The following is an 18,499-nucleotide window of genomic DNA, read 5'->3' as shown; positions in this document are numbered from 1 at the left end:
AATTTAAAAACAATTTGACCAAGTTGCAGAGGAAATCCCTTACTCACAAATTAAGAAACACCTCAAACTAAGGGAAATGAAAGCAACCCTTATGAAACCCACCTTCAATGACCAAAAATTTCAGAATTGCAGTTAAAATTTTTCTCACACAAATTGTAAAAAAATGATTTCAAAATCAATAAAACTTTTTATTTAGAAAATAATTTAAAAAACAATTTTGAATAATTATATTTCATATCTTCTTTCTCTTCTCTTTCGTGTCAGCTGTTGCTCGATTGTACGCATCACGTTTCTCTTTTCAATACTCCAAAATTTGTGCTCTGAAATTTCGAAAAAAAGCAGTTGGTTTTAAATAACTATAAATAAATAGAAACTTTTTTACAAAAGCATTTTGTAGGGGATTCCAAGATCTCAAAGTCATATCAATCAAAACTTCTTTCAACCCCTGGTTTCGATAAGGGTGCAGTTCAGAAGGGTTGCATAAGCCAGATTTGGTATCTCCTTCAATTTTTATAATACGTAGATTTAAAAAAGCTCAAAAGTTTTGGCAAGATAAACTCTACAATTAATATTTGAAACATTTTCTCATAACAAGAATAGTTTTTGGTTTATTTAAGAACAATTTACTTTTTTTCAAGATTACGGAAATGCAGTGTTCAATATAATGATTTATTTTATCTAAAATAAGCATTCAAAACCGGTCACATCACATGGATCATATCAATAATACATGAATAGAGTTAATTATAAGTGGATTACCATCAATTTCAATTGGGGTGGTAATGGAGAGGGTAAAATTAATACATTTTTTCAAAAAAGAAAAAAGGATAAACCTTATTTTTGTTAAAAATCAGTCAACTCTTATCCAAATGTTATGACAATGTTTGTTTTAAAGGTTTTTCTATGCGATCCCGTGATTTTTTCCCAAAAATTTCATCAATTTCAAGTTAAAGGTTTTCAGTTCAATTTAATCCAACGAGCAATAACTCGGTTCTTATTTAATTTAGAGAGGTGCTTAAAAAACTAGTATCTTTGTTCTTTTATAAACCACATTTTCTTTTTAATTGATTTTGACGATAAAATGAAGACTTTTTAAGTTATTCATGAAAAACTGTAAAAAATATGCGTTTTTCAATGAAAAATTAACTGTTCCAATCGTTAATAAGTCTAAAAGTACCAACTTTAGAAAAAAACTTTGTAGAATAAGAATTGCTTAGAATTAGTCAATCTATCGGCCCACGAGATTATTTTGATGAAAAAAATTCTCATCTCCAAGAAGGGGCGGCTTTCCTCCCCAGGGCAAAAGCACCCTTCGGTATAGGGTAGATTTTGAAGAAGGTTATAAATAGTACCTTCATACCATCAAGAAAATCGACCTTGACTATCAAAATTCCATGGGAAATTGTCTGGTACCAGGCCTAGAAATAAAAGCTCAGCAACGTATTAATCTGGAAAGTAAAACTCTTCTAAACTAGAGTCATCAAGAGTAATTAGAGAACTAGACGCAGATAAAGACTACGACTTGTTGCTCTAGGTAACACAAGCAGTCCTGTATTATTGGTCAGGTTGTCAGGTGTATGGTATTGCTTTTAATGTGTTCATTTCAGCATTAATTTTGTGCTCATAAATTTTTCTTTAGTTTTTAAAATCCTGCTTTCTTCACGAAAAACCATTATTTGGGCGATTTTCTTGTTTTTAAACGTATGAGATACAAATATAGGCAAAGGTATTTTTCACGATTCTTATTTATGAAATGGAACATAATATAAATTCCATTCGTACAAAAACATTTTTTGCTACCAATTCACAAATATAAACGAGCGATTCTAAAAAAAAACATCTCAAAAGAGTTCCATTCATTTATTTTTGGGCTGTTTGATAAGATATAAAAACTCTTTGTACATTAATTCTTAAACGTAACATATATATCTCAAGAAATTTCGAAGACAAACATGATTTATAAATGACACTCGTTTGAAAGGCTGGAAAAAGGTTAATGGCAGTTGCAAAGGGATTTGCAGACTAAGGGAGAGAAAACAAAGAAAAAGGATAGAAAGTCCAATCTCTTCGTTTCATTTTGAATGATAATAATAAATCATTCACTAGTATCTATTGCAGTTAAATCTCATATATGGGGCAACACAAACTAATTTCGAGTTTATGACACGATTCTATGGATTCAGAAAAAAAAGAATAATTTCATACGAGTTAGTCAAAAATTACTTACCCCACAATTTTATCAAAATGAGATAGACTTGCATCGAATATATTAGTTTTCGATATAGACTCCATATTTAGCAATGCACTTGGTTCCGTGAGCTTCTGTATACCTTCGTGGTAGAAAGTTTTTGGGTTGACCGATTTGCACCTCATTACGAACGTCCGTATCTAAAACAAATCAACGAATTCTCAATCCTCCAACGAGATGGGAATCTAAAGAAACGAGGTCTAAATTTTAGGGAGGTTTTTTCAAAGTTTCAAAGCCCTACTTCTTTTTTGTTTCTATGGAGTTATGAGACGAATACCGCGGACATTGACGTGCAGTTTGTTTTACGGTAATTAAGTAATTTGCTTCGAATTTATGCTTACAGTGTATTGGTCAAACAATTCATAGTACTTGAACGTTTTAGGTAGTTTTGGTGTCCAAACATAGGGTATTTTTTATCCCAAACCAAGGATAGTATCACCTTTCTAGCGGATTGCGAGGTCTTGAGTTTTTTTTTGTTAAAGGGGATCCTGGGTGTTTTACAATTCAGGTTTGTAAGTGGATATATTGAAAAATACTTAGCTTACTATAGAACCAAACAAAATTTCAATGTCAAAATATTTTATTACTCAACATTTTCTTCCCTTAATTGTGAGTGACCCAGAAACTGGCCGATCGGTCATCATCTTCAATGGAAAATTTACCTCTTTTGAAGCTTGCAGTTCAATTTTTCACGGTCTCATACGAAGGACATCGATCACCAAGGGTATTAAGCATATCTTCGTAAATCTGCTTACCTCTTAACCCTTTTAAATACAGGTACTTGATGATGGCTCAAGTTTTACGATTTTCACAATTACGGTGGATATCTTTTTTCTTTTAATTTATTGCGTAACTCGGGTTTACTTTTTTGACGTCAAACGTTACACTGACACTTCTAATAATTTATTGTTCGTTGCGATGGTAACGCAATATTTTGTTTATGCATGGAACTGGTCTAGGCTAACTAGATATAACAATACATCCTCGTAGAATTGAACTCAAATGTCATCAACGAACATTATTTTGTTTAAAAATACGTCGCTTTCTGCTTTGAGGTTGTCTAATAAACGTTGGCAGATGTCTCAACGTTTGTTTTTGTTTGTTGCGGTTCACTATAACAAACGTATACTGATAATTGAGGGGTCTCTGTTAGAGAGTGCCAAGTGTCTGGTAATGGATAATGTGATTTCTGAAGTTATCTTATAGAAATATGCACAATTTGAGATTTATCATGTAACAAATTTCAAGGACTCTTTTATATACCTTTATACTCTATAGTCGCTGGTGTTAGGTATATATACACAGAGAAAACTCACAGCTTAGTTAAAAAAACGAGATTCCAGAATTTATCCTCTATTGAGCTTTTATACCCGATGACATTTTGAAAAATATTTTGATGACTTATAAGGATTCAATATTTTATTATATAATTTCATTCCATTATCCTAGACTAATTAGTTTCTCGAAGACCAATGTATTCTTCTTTTAATAGGACGTCGACAGTTCTTAGCCTCCTCCTGCTGAGTTTTTTTCAGACGGTGAGTTCTAGCTCGCATATTATATTTTTGGAGGTATTTAGTTTCTGGTTTTTTCCCTTTCCACGAGCTAGACTGAGGAAACATTTATTCAGCTTTTAAGAACACCAGATTCCTACTATCACAAATGTATACTTCGAAACTGACTTCTTTCTCCACTCCAAATAATGGAGATATACTGGTTGACAAACCATAGTTTGTCTTTCTATGCCCACGATATCAATAAATAAAAAGAATATTTATAATTGGAAATGGCTTTATTGTTTATAAAAATATTCTTCATTAAGATCAATATACTTTTACATGCGTACCAATTGTTGAGGCATTTTTTACATTTCATTACCAATTTATTTTTGATCTGCTCTGATGGAACCGTGGCGATATTAAAAAAAACAGTTGACCATTTGCTACGTGTGCGAACAACTTTTGTTGGATTTGGATCTCCTTGAAAAACCCATACAGTCGATTTTTATTCATTAGCGGGTTCATATGCATAGATCCATGAGTCGCCGCCTGTCACGATATTATAGACGTCGTTTGAAGCAGTGAATATTCCCAGCACATCTTCGCATCAATCGACACGAACTTTTTTTGAATAATTGTCAAATTATGCGGTATCTAAAGCGAACAAAATTATGGCAGCCAAAAGTTCATGCTATATTGAATATATGCGAATAGAACTGACGCCCAAGTGTGCCTCAATCTCACGGTATATCATATGACGATATTACAATATCAGTTTATGCACAGTATTGATGTTTTCTGGTACAACAGCTGATTTTGAACGTTTGAATCCGGAAAAGCAACGGTATCTCGAGTTAGTACTTCATCATCAAAAGTCGAAGCGATTTGATCGATACACTGTTGTTAGTTTAATCCAGGTTGAAAATCATCTTCTAAACCATCGTATGACAACCCGTTCTCAGTACGTTGACTATTAAAAATGTCAAACTTAATGATGGCATTATCAGTTTGACATATTCACATCAGTGTTGCCATCTTTCAAAATTTAAGTAGCAACTCTCGAATACACTATTAGTATCTTTAAAAAATTATGCTCATAAATCCATTTTCACTCAAATCCCGACTATAACAAAAACTCAACACCCCATACCTGAATAATAAAAAGACTTGTTACACATCTCAAACTTGATTGATGAATTGCTCGCAATATTTCAGATTATACTGTAAAAAGAATATGGAATCCTGAGAAACACCTGTACCCTGTCCGTTTTAGTTCTCTATCAATCATCTTATACCCCAAAAATACACCTTGTGACATTATAAGTTTATACCCATCTATCCCTCTAAACTGTTTAGAATAATCACACCAAGAAAAAACTATTCAAACATGTCAACATTTATTAACTTTTTCCTAGTCTATAAATCTACATCTTGTCTTTCTGCATTTCTTCCTGTCAAATCATGGTAAAGTGTAATGAAAATGTCTTTTTGAATAATCCGAATATCCCGTGACGTGACGTTAAGTAGAAAACAATCAACAATATTATTGCCTGGAAAAAATTGAAATCGGGTTGTCAGTCTGATCAAAGTATGTTGTTGAATGTATTCCAAAATTGTATAAATAACTTCGATGTTACTTAGCCACCTTTCAAAAAATAATCAAATAAAATACCCTTCGGAATGTGTAAAATAAAAAAATTAGATACTAGCTTATCTGGCATGAAACAAACAGATACACACATCGAGGCCTCTATTACCAATATACATCTCCACTAGACATTTGCGTAATTTGACTGATCACTGGCTTTCTAATTGGACACGATCATCTAAGACCCCATCTTCGAACGAGAGATATTCTAGGCGATCTGCAAGGAGCAGGAAGAAACTGCGAGGTTCAAATAGTTATTAAAGTTGTTAAAAAAAAAACCAAAGTGCCTGAGTAGTTCTTCGAAAGACATCGTAGTTTTTGATGGTCAGAACTCTGAAGATTCCTCAAACTCATATGCCAAAGTTGAAAAACGTGTTAGTGTGAGTCTGTAATGCATATTACTGTAATTTAACGAATAATGGTTTAGTGATTTTCCTTGATTTGTAAGAAATAGTCTAATAGATGCTTGAATATGACACTCCAAATTGTAGCAGCATGTGATAAAGACGAAGCTGCATGTACTATATCAATATAAGCCTGCTTGTTTTTCTTCAAGATGCTCCTGTTTGAAATAAAGGTGGTCAGACTGTAATGATGGTTTTCCATCAGAGATTACAGTTACAGCTGTTACTTGTCAACAGCTTTTAAATAGCTTCTTAGTTGTTATTTCATGTAGCTTCTTCTATACAATCCGCTTTGGGTTAATATGTGCATACTGTAGTGAGAAAGCTTCTATTACTGTTTTATTTTTCATTTTTTTTATATGTTTTATCTCATCAAAGAAATTATTGATGCAGTTAGCAAATGTTCAATAGAAAGACTTTAACTCATCAAGATGTGTTTGATTATCTCTATCTAACTTATGTGAACGTAATTAGAGTCCAATTATTAAGTATAAATGGGCCACGATAAGCACGTACAATGTGCCGCATTCGTTTGTGTCCTTGTTGGAGGAAGGACGGAACACGTCTCGTTACTGCCGTTATTTTGGATTGGTTGATGTTTTATTTAGTTCTTAAATGAAATTATAATGTTATGTAGACTTATTCCTTTCTCTTTTTTTTTTTATAAAGGCACGGACTTTTGAGACGATCTCCCGCCCTTGACTACGAATAATCAAGCTCTTCCTTCCACTTTTATTGGTGCCATTATGATTAGTTCCTATAATGAGGTTTACCAATTCAAAATACTCGATTTATATTCTACAGAAAAATATATTTGGAATGAAATATTAGCAATTTTTATTGACTTATACATATGCAGATTAATCCAAAAAATTGCGTCATATGAAAACCTTTTTCTAATTTGTTACAAAGTTTTATTATTACTTAAAAAACGCCTGACAACAACTGAGCAACTTTTATTTTTAACTTTTTTTCTATTTTTAACATTAACTAAGGCGAGTGCGCGAGACTGTTTCAATATTGTAATCTCCCAACTTCTTTATCTCTCTAGTAGAGCTAGAAAGAGAATCAATTTCGAACGGTCATTTTTAGCTTTTTCTCGTTTAATTTCAGATGGTATGAGGAAATTTCATATTTTCTGTTCTATTCTATTCGTACTGATTCCTAAATAAATAGAAATTACGAACTTAGCTCGACTTAATATTACAAAATTTGCTCGAAATTCCCTAACTTTTTTATTTCTCTAGTAAAGCTCTTGATAGAAGAAAAAATCGATTTCGAACGGTCATATTTGCCTTTTTTCTTGTTTAATTTCAGATGGTATGAAGAAATTTCATATTTTCTGTTCTGTTCTTTCCGTATTAATTCCAAAATAAAGAAACTACCAACTTATCCAGACTTAATATCACAAAAAAGACATCTAGAATTTTGTGAGCGCTATTAATAAAAAGCAAAAGTTAAAAAAATATAAGAAAAACTCACTGGCGAATTACCACAAATTTACTTTGATTTTCCACTTGTAGAATGTAGATGGATATACGAGGTCTGGCTATTAAATAACGACACTGGTTGCGAAAAAAGGTTTTATTATAAAAATTATTTTCTCCATAGGTCTCTTGCAACAATTTATAGCATTCAGTCGGAGTTTTTTTTCAATTTTTAATTTATCGAGTAATTTGAGATTATGACGGAAACGTGTTATGGGTCGTGCATAGACAATACATCCAGATTCCCAACGCACTACTCGTTTCTTACCTCACCCATCTAGGGCGCCCTCTAGGCGCCCATCTTGTTATTCAATAGTCAGACCGCGTAGAAATTTATGTGTTATGGCATGTTACCATAGAATGGACAGTGAACTTAAATGCAGTAACAGGACATACTTTTACATTAAAAGAGTAGATGGATACGAATAATTGTATGCGTTTGTTAACGTATTTCACTGTTTTAATATTGTTTCTCTCTTAATGAGCCTCCTGTTTCAATGTACCTTCATCCTCCCACTCAATTTTTTGTAGATCACTGTGAAAGCATCGATTTTTTTGTTCGGTATTTCTTTGTTCTTTAGCGAGTGATATTTCTGGAGATGGCTCTACTTTATAATAAAAATTCACTCTTGTATTATTCACCCGAGGACAATTTTCCGTAATACTGTACCTCATATTGCTTTAAGGAAGGTCCTTTCCTTTTATATTCAACATTCAACGCCGAAACTCGGTCGTCTGAGCTTTTCTGTAGATAACAAGGTTCACAACGTGTAAGTGATGTTGAGTAGGATTTGAAATAGGTTCCCCTTGACTACCCCTTCAAATTCCAACGATATCAGTGAATTAAAACAAAATATTACCTTATGATTATTCTGTTGGAATTATATAAATAATTCTTAATTTGTTACAGAAATCCAGTAGCGAATGTTTCAGCGTTAACTTCGAAGTAGGAGATGAAAGTACATGGGAAAATGAATTGTTTTTTCCGGCACAACGAGGAATTTCTCTGTTGTAAGTATCATGATTTTGTTATATCGCAGTTTTTGGAGCTAGGTGGAACTTTTGGGCAATGAAAATGGTCCGTGATTCTAATTAAAGCGAAAAATATGAAACGTCTAGTTTAAGATAATTCATTGAACTAATCAATAAAGTTTATATTGATTTTTTGGGTACGTGATGATTTTTAATCTGTTGAGATAAGTATGCGCCACTCGGGACAGATATAATTCAGGTAAAAGTAGACCGAGTAGGTAATAAAACTCGAGACGGATTCATTAAGAGTATCGCCTGGAATTTAGTACCTAATCCGCTTTGTAAAGTTCTAAAAACTTTAAATTAAATTAAATTTACATTACGTTGGTACTGAGCAATATACAAAAAGGAAAGAATTTTTAATATTTGCGGAAGAGTCGTGATTTGTAAAATCCCATATATAACATAATAATGCACACTTGCGCAATTGGTTAGTCTTATCATAATAACACCCTTTCTCTTTAAGTCTCGACAAATCGTCATTTGAGATAGCCGAAATCGGCGAGTCAACTTTCGAGTTAATGTTCCTAATATGACTTTTGCATATTCTAACAATCTATTTGACTGGGAATTAGTCAAAGCTTTTGGAAGCCCACTATTTGGAAGGTTTAAACATGGTAATTCCTTGTTCCAATTCACTTTTTGTTTTATAAATGGTCGAGTGCAATATTCTGCTCTCTAAATATATTCACATCAGTTTTTGACAACTGTCCAACTAAACTGTAAATACTCCATACTTTTACGCCATAAATAAGTTAAAATTTGACAAAATATGAAATGAAATATGAATTGAAACATTAGAAAATTTGTATTTTCGATAGCAACTGGATTCTAAGTTAATTGGAATTGAATTGAACGCAACGAAGCGAAAGAAGATTCACCCAAACATAATAAAAGTAATCGAAGACTGAATACCGATAATTTCTCATATATCAGAATGGAAAATAAACTGACAAGGAGACATCCTCAGCCCGATCTTGTTCAGCATTATAATGTATGAGATTATGAACAAGGTAAAGCAAGCTGGAAAAGGATACCGGATGGGAAACAAAGAAATAAAAATTGTATATTATGCTGATGACGCAGTGATCATCTCAAAAGACGGAAGATAAGTTTGAACAAATAGCGAAAACTGTCAACATGCAAATATGTCTGAAGAAAACTAAATCTTTCACGAGAAGATGAAAACTCGCAATATACGATCAGAGTATAGAATAAGTGATGTCATCCCAATATATGGGAGCGAACAAAAAGTAATAGAAATCTAAAGAAAAATTGAACACTCAAACAACAAAGGAGTCAAAGCGATAAATATATGACCACCAGGACCAAGTCAGAATATAAAAGACCTGTGTGAGACCATACCAGAGAACACCATAACTAAGCGGCTTTTAAGAGCTACTGAAATGCGAACGTGACATCCAGGATGTAGTGACATGGGCGAGAAATTGGCGAAGAGAATGGAGAGACCACGTGGACAGAATGTTAGATGACAGGTTCGCAAAGATTGCAAAGGAAGAAAAACCGATTACACCCCGACCACCAGGAAGACCACTTACAAGATGATATGAAAGGTGGTCTTCATCATCCCAGCTGCAGCTAGGCAACTATTGATGCAAACACAGCACTAAGTTGATAGAGGATTTCTTAAGAATCATCAGATTTGTTCTTCTTATCAGATAAGATTAAAATTGAATATCTACTTTTATTATCTATTACTATTTCCTTTAATTTAAAAGATGACGAGTTTGAAAGATAATTTATTTTCAAAGGCGAAATCCATTCCAGAATTCCTTCCTTAATATTTGAATGAAATAGCTTGTAGTGAAGGGAATTTCGATATACAGACTTGCTGAAAAATCCAATATAAGTATTTAGTTTTTGTTCGTATCACTGGAATTTATGGCTACAAAAAAGTTGATAAAGAACATAAAATTGAACGCTTCTTATCTGATTTGATTAACACGCAGGTTTTAAATTGAAATCAACCCTCACAATTATCCCTAAATATATAATAGTCTGTTCTCAAGCCAGGAAACCATTAACCGGTGAAAGTAATAAAAATTTATATCTGCCATCGACACAAATCTAAATTCCCCGGTTTAAAGTGGTATACAACGTTGCCAATTGCGTTGCTGGGGAGCAAAATCTGATGAGATCATGAGAATTATTACATTTCGAAGTGTTTCCGGTCACGTACGTGATTGATTTTCATTTGATATAGTATAAAGACGATAATTGCATGAAATTGATGGAATCATTAACTCAGGATAAGATGAGGATTCCGATTATAGTTGATGAATCCAAAAGGAGATATGAAGTAAAATTACGTCCTGATGACACACAAAATGGAGCTGTAGAAGGTTCAATTATCATCTCTTTCTCTCCAAGTACAAATTAGAGAATTGAAATAAATCAGATTACAGTGATAAAAATTTCGCGATTTGTAATTAATTGCCAAGATAAAAAACAGAGATATGGAATTCAATTTATGAACTTAACTGAAAATTAGGTTAGCTCGTATCAAATTACTCTCGTAGACTATGATAATAAAATTCCATCAATAGTGTTGTCAAATTTTATCATTATCAGTATAATTGTTGCCAAAAGTGTCGCTACAACATATTAAAAAGTGATTGCCTGGGATCGACTAAATTGTAAGAGGAAGAAGACCCCAAAAAGCGTTTGGATGCGGTTTTTGATAACTCTTCTTCTTCTACGGCGATCGTCAAAATTATTTCAACAAGTTCCAACATGGTTGCAAGGTAGTTTTTGATGAACTACATCTAAGTGCCCCCATAACGGTCACTACAGATGATAATGTGGCAAAAATCAATTTCTAATTGTCAGAACGCCAAAGAGAGATGCGCGGGGTAGTAGAGAAACTAAAAATTTCAAAAGATCACGTGAGTCACACCTGCATTATATTTTGTACACGAAAAATCTGTCGGCGAAATGAGTTCCGCGTTTGCTCATTCCGGACAAAAAGCGCAACTGCAATATCACATGAGAGCATTGTTTGATGCTGCTCAAGCGCCATCAAAGGAGTTTCTGCGTCGTTTCTTAACACTTTAAACAATGGACAGCTAGAGTTCCTATCGGAAAGTTAGTAGCCACTGTTTTATGATATTCCCTCGATGTGATCTACGTCGACTCTCTGGAGAAGAGAGAAATGGCTAGAAGGCTACGCCGAATTATTGGTTGATTTTGCTAGAAAAAAGTGTTCTTCCACCATGATAACGGCATCAACTCACAACTCCGCCCTTATCATGGCCAAACTGATTAGGAACTGCTACCACGTCCACTGTATTCTCATGATTTGGTCCCATGGAAATTATATTGAAAAATTAATAGTGAATTTTCCAAAATTTTCGTTTTTTTGTTTACTAAGTGCTTATCAAACCATCCTCTATATTAGTAATTTAAAAAATCTATTGTAAAATAAAGTATTTGACATTGGTTTAATAATATGAGATATTATTCTTTAGAGAGGATTTACACGTCTAAATCTCGACTTCGATTTACAGTATAAATATTTAAAATTATTCAAATAGTGGTTATACTAAAAAGCAACGTTAGCATTTACAGTGCCTTTCGTTAATGGTAGGTAAAAAACCACAAAGAATGTATAAAATTAAATGTCCTTAAGAGTAAGTTCCAATAATTCAAACATTTTGTAGATATTCATAAAATGTTGATTAAAATTTAAAGGATATCCATATAGAAATCTTGAATTCCATTTGGGTGGTATAAAAAATAAGACAGTACGTAACAAAATCAATTTCTTAAAAAGATCTCAGAAATTGAGAATTAGTTCTCTTCAAAATCGTCTTTAATCACTTTTGACTGAGACAATAATTGATATAGAACTGCTACTTGAGATACAAAACATTTTAATGAATAGAGAACGATGTTTACTAGATTTTTGGGCAGTGGTTTAGGGTATTAGAACTAGTCACAATACCACGAGGAACAATTCGAGGTACAAATACTGGATTGCATATGTGCATCCGAGGCCATGAAATTATGCCTAACAGCTGCATTAGAAGTGATTCTGAATCTCTCACCTCTCCATATAATACTGAAAAACGTGGCAGAAAATACAACACTGTTAAGAGACGGAATCACCAAAGAAAAACCCTCCTTAAATAATAAACAAACCTGGGACATGCGTCAGGACGATACATCGAAACAGTTTAGCTTTGAAAAAAAATTTACCTAAATATTAAATTGTAGAAGTGAGTAGGATCTAAACACAATATAAGAAATGAAAAGACATGCCATTAAATGGTATACGGACGTAACTAAAGCAACAGACAGAACTTGAATAGAAGTGTACAATTGTGCAATTAAAAAAGTTGTCCAGTTTGATCCAGAGAAGATCTATAGCAAACAGAACAGCAGCCATTAAAACTTTAAGCTCCAATATCATGAAATCCAAACTCGTTTGAGATTGCTTGGAACAATTAATCGAATTACCCTAAAATGGATTCCAGGGCAGATCGGAGTGGAAAGAAATGAATTATCTAATAAGCTTGCTCCATAGGACCTGAACCCTTTCGTAGTATCAGCTACAGAAGAAAAAAACGTAATGAAAAAGAAGCTAGATAGGAGCAAAACAAATCATTGGGACAACGTATAGAGATTGAGGCAGGCAAAGACTCTCCTGGGAAACTATAACCAGAGAAGATCTGCTGAATCTATCAACTTAAGTAAGAACAATCTACGAATAGTAACAGAAGTCCAATGGGGGCACTGTCGTCTTAGTAGACACCTAAAAGCGCTAGACTTCGCAGATAATGCGGCGTGCAGATTTTGTTGCACAGAAGACATGACATCTATCCACATTCTCTTTAAGTGTGAAACACTACAGTACTCCAAAGCACTACACTTAGGAGCTTATGAAATAGAAGACGAAGATCTTTGTTAGCTACAATTTGAACTTTCTGAAAGAAGTGGGATTAACAGATTAGCTGTAAACTATTTTTCGGAGACGGGCCAAGAGGCCCCATTGTAAAGTTTATAAATGAAGAAGCAATCTGCAAAGTGGGGGTAGCGCTTCCTCAATAATGATAAAAAGCTAGTTCACATGATAAATTTTAACGAATGTTTGGGTACATTAAAATAAAAGTAGATTTATCCGTTGCACTTGGCACAATGGAATCATCCAAGAAACGTTTTTCCAAGATAGCAAAAACCATTTTTTGGTAATTAGAGTTAGGGTCGCAATATTTAAGGATACTAAAATATTGTGAATTTTATATAATTATCCAATAAAAGAAGCAACTGTAATTGAACAATATTATACAAATTTTTATGCCAAGTTTGAGGAAAGAAGGGTTTTCTTTCATCACTACAATATGCCTGCCCATTTGTTCGCTATTGTTACAGAACAATTAGCAAAACGATTTATTGCCTCATCCGCCACATTCATCTGTAAGTCTTCCACCGATTAGCTTTTATTTCCAAACTTTAAATTATGGTTTGTTGAGAAGCCATTTCAGAAACATGAGAAAAAGAACGCGTACAATTCGGAAATTCCAAAAGATTATTTTTGAAGTGTTTAAATTGAAGTGAATTTTTTTGGAAAATAAAACCTCCTTCGTAACTGTTTAAAACTATTTATATTACTCATGATGAAACTATCGATATTCTACTAACAACCAAAGATGACATAAAAATACGACTAAAAGGGACCATTAGTAGCCTGTCAAGAGCAGAAGCTGCAATATTTATGCTTGAGGGATCCAAGAATACATTGAAGTTAAGGAGATATTCGATATATTCTGAGATTAGTTATTTATTTCTATTTTAAAACTAAGAACTTTTAAAAATTGTAAGCTTTAATAATTGTATTTTCAAAAAGTACATATGAATAAAAAACATTCTGATGAATTTTTATTTTTAAAATATCCACATATCTATTTCTATGGACGAGAGATTAATAAACCTACTTACTAATACCAAACATTGTACGGTCATTTTAAATATTATTACAGAATAATCTAAATATTTTCTAAAATTTCCATAAATGTACCTGTGCTAATACAAGTTTTTGGACTTGTTGGTCTTTTATTAACATAAGCTGTAGAGAATAATACAAAAAAAGTTTGGGCCCGTCAAAAGTACCTTTTTGAAAATAAAAGCAACTTTGTTTTATTCTAGTTTCAAAAGTCTCTTCCGATTATAAATTTTTTTATATAATGAGAAGGTTCAAGTTGTGTTTTCTAACATTTTATTTCAATTGCAGCAAGTTTGAGAAAATCGCTAGAATAGAACCGCAGTTATTTGAGATTTTTATAATTAACTTTCAAATCTTCAGCATACGCTTTAAAAATTCCTCTTCTCAATATAAACACGAAAAGAAGAAAACTTTGTCTTACATCCTACAAATAATAAAAGATAGAATAGAGAAATTGAATTTCCTGTTACAAAAAGAAAAATCGCCGAATTGTACTTGAAAAAACATTTTTGACAAACCAAATTAAACAAATAAAAGCCAGTTTTGCACTGATTTAAGAATTCTTGTGAATTTTCGCACACCGATATTCCATTATAAGAATAGTTCACAAAGAGCTCTGACCTACTGCCTATACGGGCATAAAATGAAAAAAGACTTTCTCCTGCAAGACCTTGGTAAGATTGAAAGCTGGATTTTTTGAAATTTGACTTGGATTAACTACCCCAGATTATCACGAATTTCTAAATCCTAGGGTTAAACCACTCGCAATGGAAAATTGGTAAAAATATTAACCTCCATTGAGATTAACTAAATTTTGTTCACAGCTGGTGATGGTATAAGGTCTAATCTTAGGTGGATGCTAGACTCGAAGCCTTTCTGACTATTGGAGCCTTTGCAATTGCAATAAGCTTGTGAAGCTTTTCCCAACTTTTTTATTTCTTCATGCTTTTAGAATTGAAATGGCCTGTAATTGTTATTTCTTTCACGGGTAATTCACTGAAATTTCAGCGTACCAAATGACCTTCTCTTGCACTTCATATTTTTAAGGCGCTGGTGAGCTGCGAGATTCTTCTTCTCACTCCACATTTTGACCTCTGTATCATAATGATGATCTGGTACTCGAACATTGATACTAATTCTGCTATAAAACTTTCTTTGCATTTAATGTTGACGCAAAAAACGACTGCAAATGTTTCTTAGAGTTTGCTATATGCAGACAATTTTTCATATTCAGTTTGACTACTATCTTCAACTATTTAAGCTAAAGCTCCTTGACATGATGCAAATCAACGTGCAAAGCAATGTAAGACGCAATATTTTTTTATGTCGAAGTTCAACTAATTGTTTCATGAAAGATTTCACACTGGCAACATTATCGATTTGGTACCATTTTTATTGCGCACACATTTCAATTCTAGGGAGAAATTAGCTTGTGATCTGATGACATTACGTCGTTCCTTCCTTGAATATTTATATTAGTTATCTTATGTTATATTTCCCTTAGGAATTTTTCATGTTTCATGTTTTTGTATGCTCTCTCGTCTAATTCTAGCTTAACTCATGTTTCTCCTTATTCTATCTAGCGAGGGCCTAGCCCACCATCACTTTAGTGCTCTTTTCTATCCATCGTCAGGAAAGTAGCTGCCGACATAATTATTCCCAATAATGCATTGACAATTTTTTTTTGTTTACTTTACCTAGCTTTGTTATTTTCATTTTTAAACCGCCCACAAAATATTAAATCAAATGTGAAGTTAGTAAATTGTATTCCATACTTGTGAAATTTTGATTAGTGGCAACCATGATGCAAGGGCAAGAGACTTGCATAATGTCAAGCGACGTCATATATGTAATATATTGCTCTAGCAAGGAATTCCATGTAATTTCTTGCACGTTTTCTTGCAGTCTTTATAATCGTACGTCAATCTTGCAATACGAGATGCTACCGTTTTCGTCTGTGCTAGCGGTTGTGGGTGCTATACCTCATGTGTTTGTTAGTACACGATTTATCTAACACATATAAGCACACGACTTTACATTCGTGGAACTCCAGATTCTCCAACAAATTCTTATGAATTCGCAACTCTTATCAACGCAAGTATTTGATCATCACCTGTCGCTTGACATGATTCATTTTGAATCAGTATCATGATAATATATTAGAGCTTTGGAAATCAAGAAATTGAGAAAAAACTTGTTTGAATGCACTGCACATAATCTTTCCAAACATTTTATTAGTGAGCTTTTTATTAACATTCAAATTATTGAGATTAGAATTTCCAAATCACTATCAACTCAAAGATTCAATATTAATACCATTGGATTATAATCGATGAGATTCATTGTTATTTTCATGTATCACGTAATATTTATGAATTTGCGGTGATGACAACTCTTCTATATGCGAGTATTTATTAATGGAGCGTTTTTCATACGTTCCATTTTGATACTGGTGGTCTATCGAAAGTAGACACGCTTCAATAACAATCTCTAGCGTGAGTCTATCCATATTAAGTTACAGTGTGACGTGATGACATATAATTGTTTCATTTTACAATGGTCATGCTGTTATAACTGCTCAATAGTCTGGTAAAAGAAAAGTAATATATGGATGCTATATTTTTTTTCTTATTATATACACCAATACACACCTATTTTGAAAAATAGAAGTCATAACTTTTGGCAGAACTGTTTAAATCACTGTTTAAAGGGTCAAAATATAATAAAATATAATAAAATAATAAAAAATGCAATACTGAATGTATGCGAGTGGAACTGACGCCCAAGTATGCCTCAATCTAACGGTATGTCACATGACGTTCTTGCAATATCAGTTTACACACAATATCGATGTTTTCGGGCACAACAGTCGATTTTGGACAACCTTCACAAAATTCATCTTGTAGCGAAAAGCGACTACGATTGAATAAGAATAATCAGTGAAACACGGTAGTTCGAGTTGGTGTTTCATCACCAAAAGTCGAAGCGAGTTGATCGGCACACTGTGTCGAAAGACATAGAAAATAATCGCACGAAATGTTTCAAATATATGTAAATAACTAAAATTGTATTCGTATACAAAAAGTTGCGGGTATTAAAAAACCTTACGAAACGAGAGATTATTCATTAAATTTCATCAATTATTTACATCGCGAATTGGAAAAAAAAATATGTTGAATTTAAGTTGCTCAATTTATGCAATAAAAAATTGTTTATTTTGGTCGTAGGATGTATTTCACTTGTGCGATAACTTAAAATTCAACTTTACAACTTACAACTTAGTTTAATTCACATCGAATCGAAAGTCATTCAATTCCATTTTTTTACTAAGATGAATGTTTCAAGTACCTGTAAACAACTCAAATAGCACTCGTATGGAAACTACAATAGTCCGTGAAGACTCTCAAATAGTTAATTTTTTTCTCAGTTATATTGAAATATAACAAAAAAAAATTATACAACTTTTCTTTATCTTTATACAAATAGAAACACATACAAAAAAATTTACAAAAAGTTTCACCAAAAAACCAAAAAATTATCGCACGAAAACGTTCGCGATTTAATTCCATTTTTTGACCAAGATGAATGTTGCAAGTATCTGTCTATCTAACAACTACGTTAACCATTAAAACTGTCAATGTCAGATTTGACATGTTCAAATCAGTGTTGCCATATCTCAAAGCATAAGTAGCAACTTTGTAGAAGAAGGTGTAGGTACTAAAAACACCTACCAAACAAGAGTTTCGTCAAATATTCACGTGACAAATACAAAGAGTATTTTGATTTCTTCAACTATCAATTGTTTTTATTACGGTTATTGATCAAAACCTTGCAGATTTCGATGGATATTTTTAAGATACATGAAATTATGTATTTAAAATTTGCAATAGTAACTTCAAAATGACATATGACGAAATATTTAGCTTTTCTAAGCAAGTAATTCATGGATTTAAGTGATATGGTGTAGCTATAAAAATAATAACAATCGATCATAATAATTTTAAATAATAGTAAAATAATTTATTTATATATAATTGTTTACTCAATTATTAATTAACGATCTCTGTTTTCCATAGTCTAAAACTAATAAAACCGAAATATGAATCAATTGAAGGACAACTCTGAAAAGAAAATAACCTTCACTCATAAAGTAAGACCTCCTATTCGTGTGATAATTTCAAAGAAAACTTTTTTTAAGTTATTGAATTTTAAGTTATCG

The 18,499-nt window shown here is 32.6% G+C and overlaps 1 protein-coding gene across 3 annotated transcripts in view; it reads left to right on the top strand.

Annotated features, from left to right (window-relative positions):
• The window catches only part of LOC130902804 (pleckstrin homology domain-containing family G member 5), a 306,366-nt gene that overhangs the window by 161,376 nt on the left and 126,491 nt on the right, over positions 1-18,499 (top strand). For all 3 annotated transcript variants that reach the window (XM_057815134.1, XM_057815136.1, XM_057815135.1), the window contains one exon: positions 8,197-8,297. In XM_057815134.1, coding sequence (XP_057671117.1) covers positions 8,197-8,297 — 101 coding nt within the window. The remainder of the gene's footprint in view (positions 1-8,196; positions 8,298-18,499) is intronic.

This window comes from Diorhabda carinulata, chromosome X (genome assembly GCF_026250575.1).
Source record: "Diorhabda carinulata isolate Delta chromosome X, icDioCari1.1, whole genome shotgun sequence".
In the NCBI taxonomy this organism is placed as follows: domain Eukaryota; kingdom Metazoa; phylum Arthropoda; class Insecta; order Coleoptera; family Chrysomelidae; genus Diorhabda; species Diorhabda carinulata.
The sequence above is the reverse complement of the archived record's forward strand: the minus strand, read 5'-3'. Positions and strand labels throughout refer to the sequence as shown.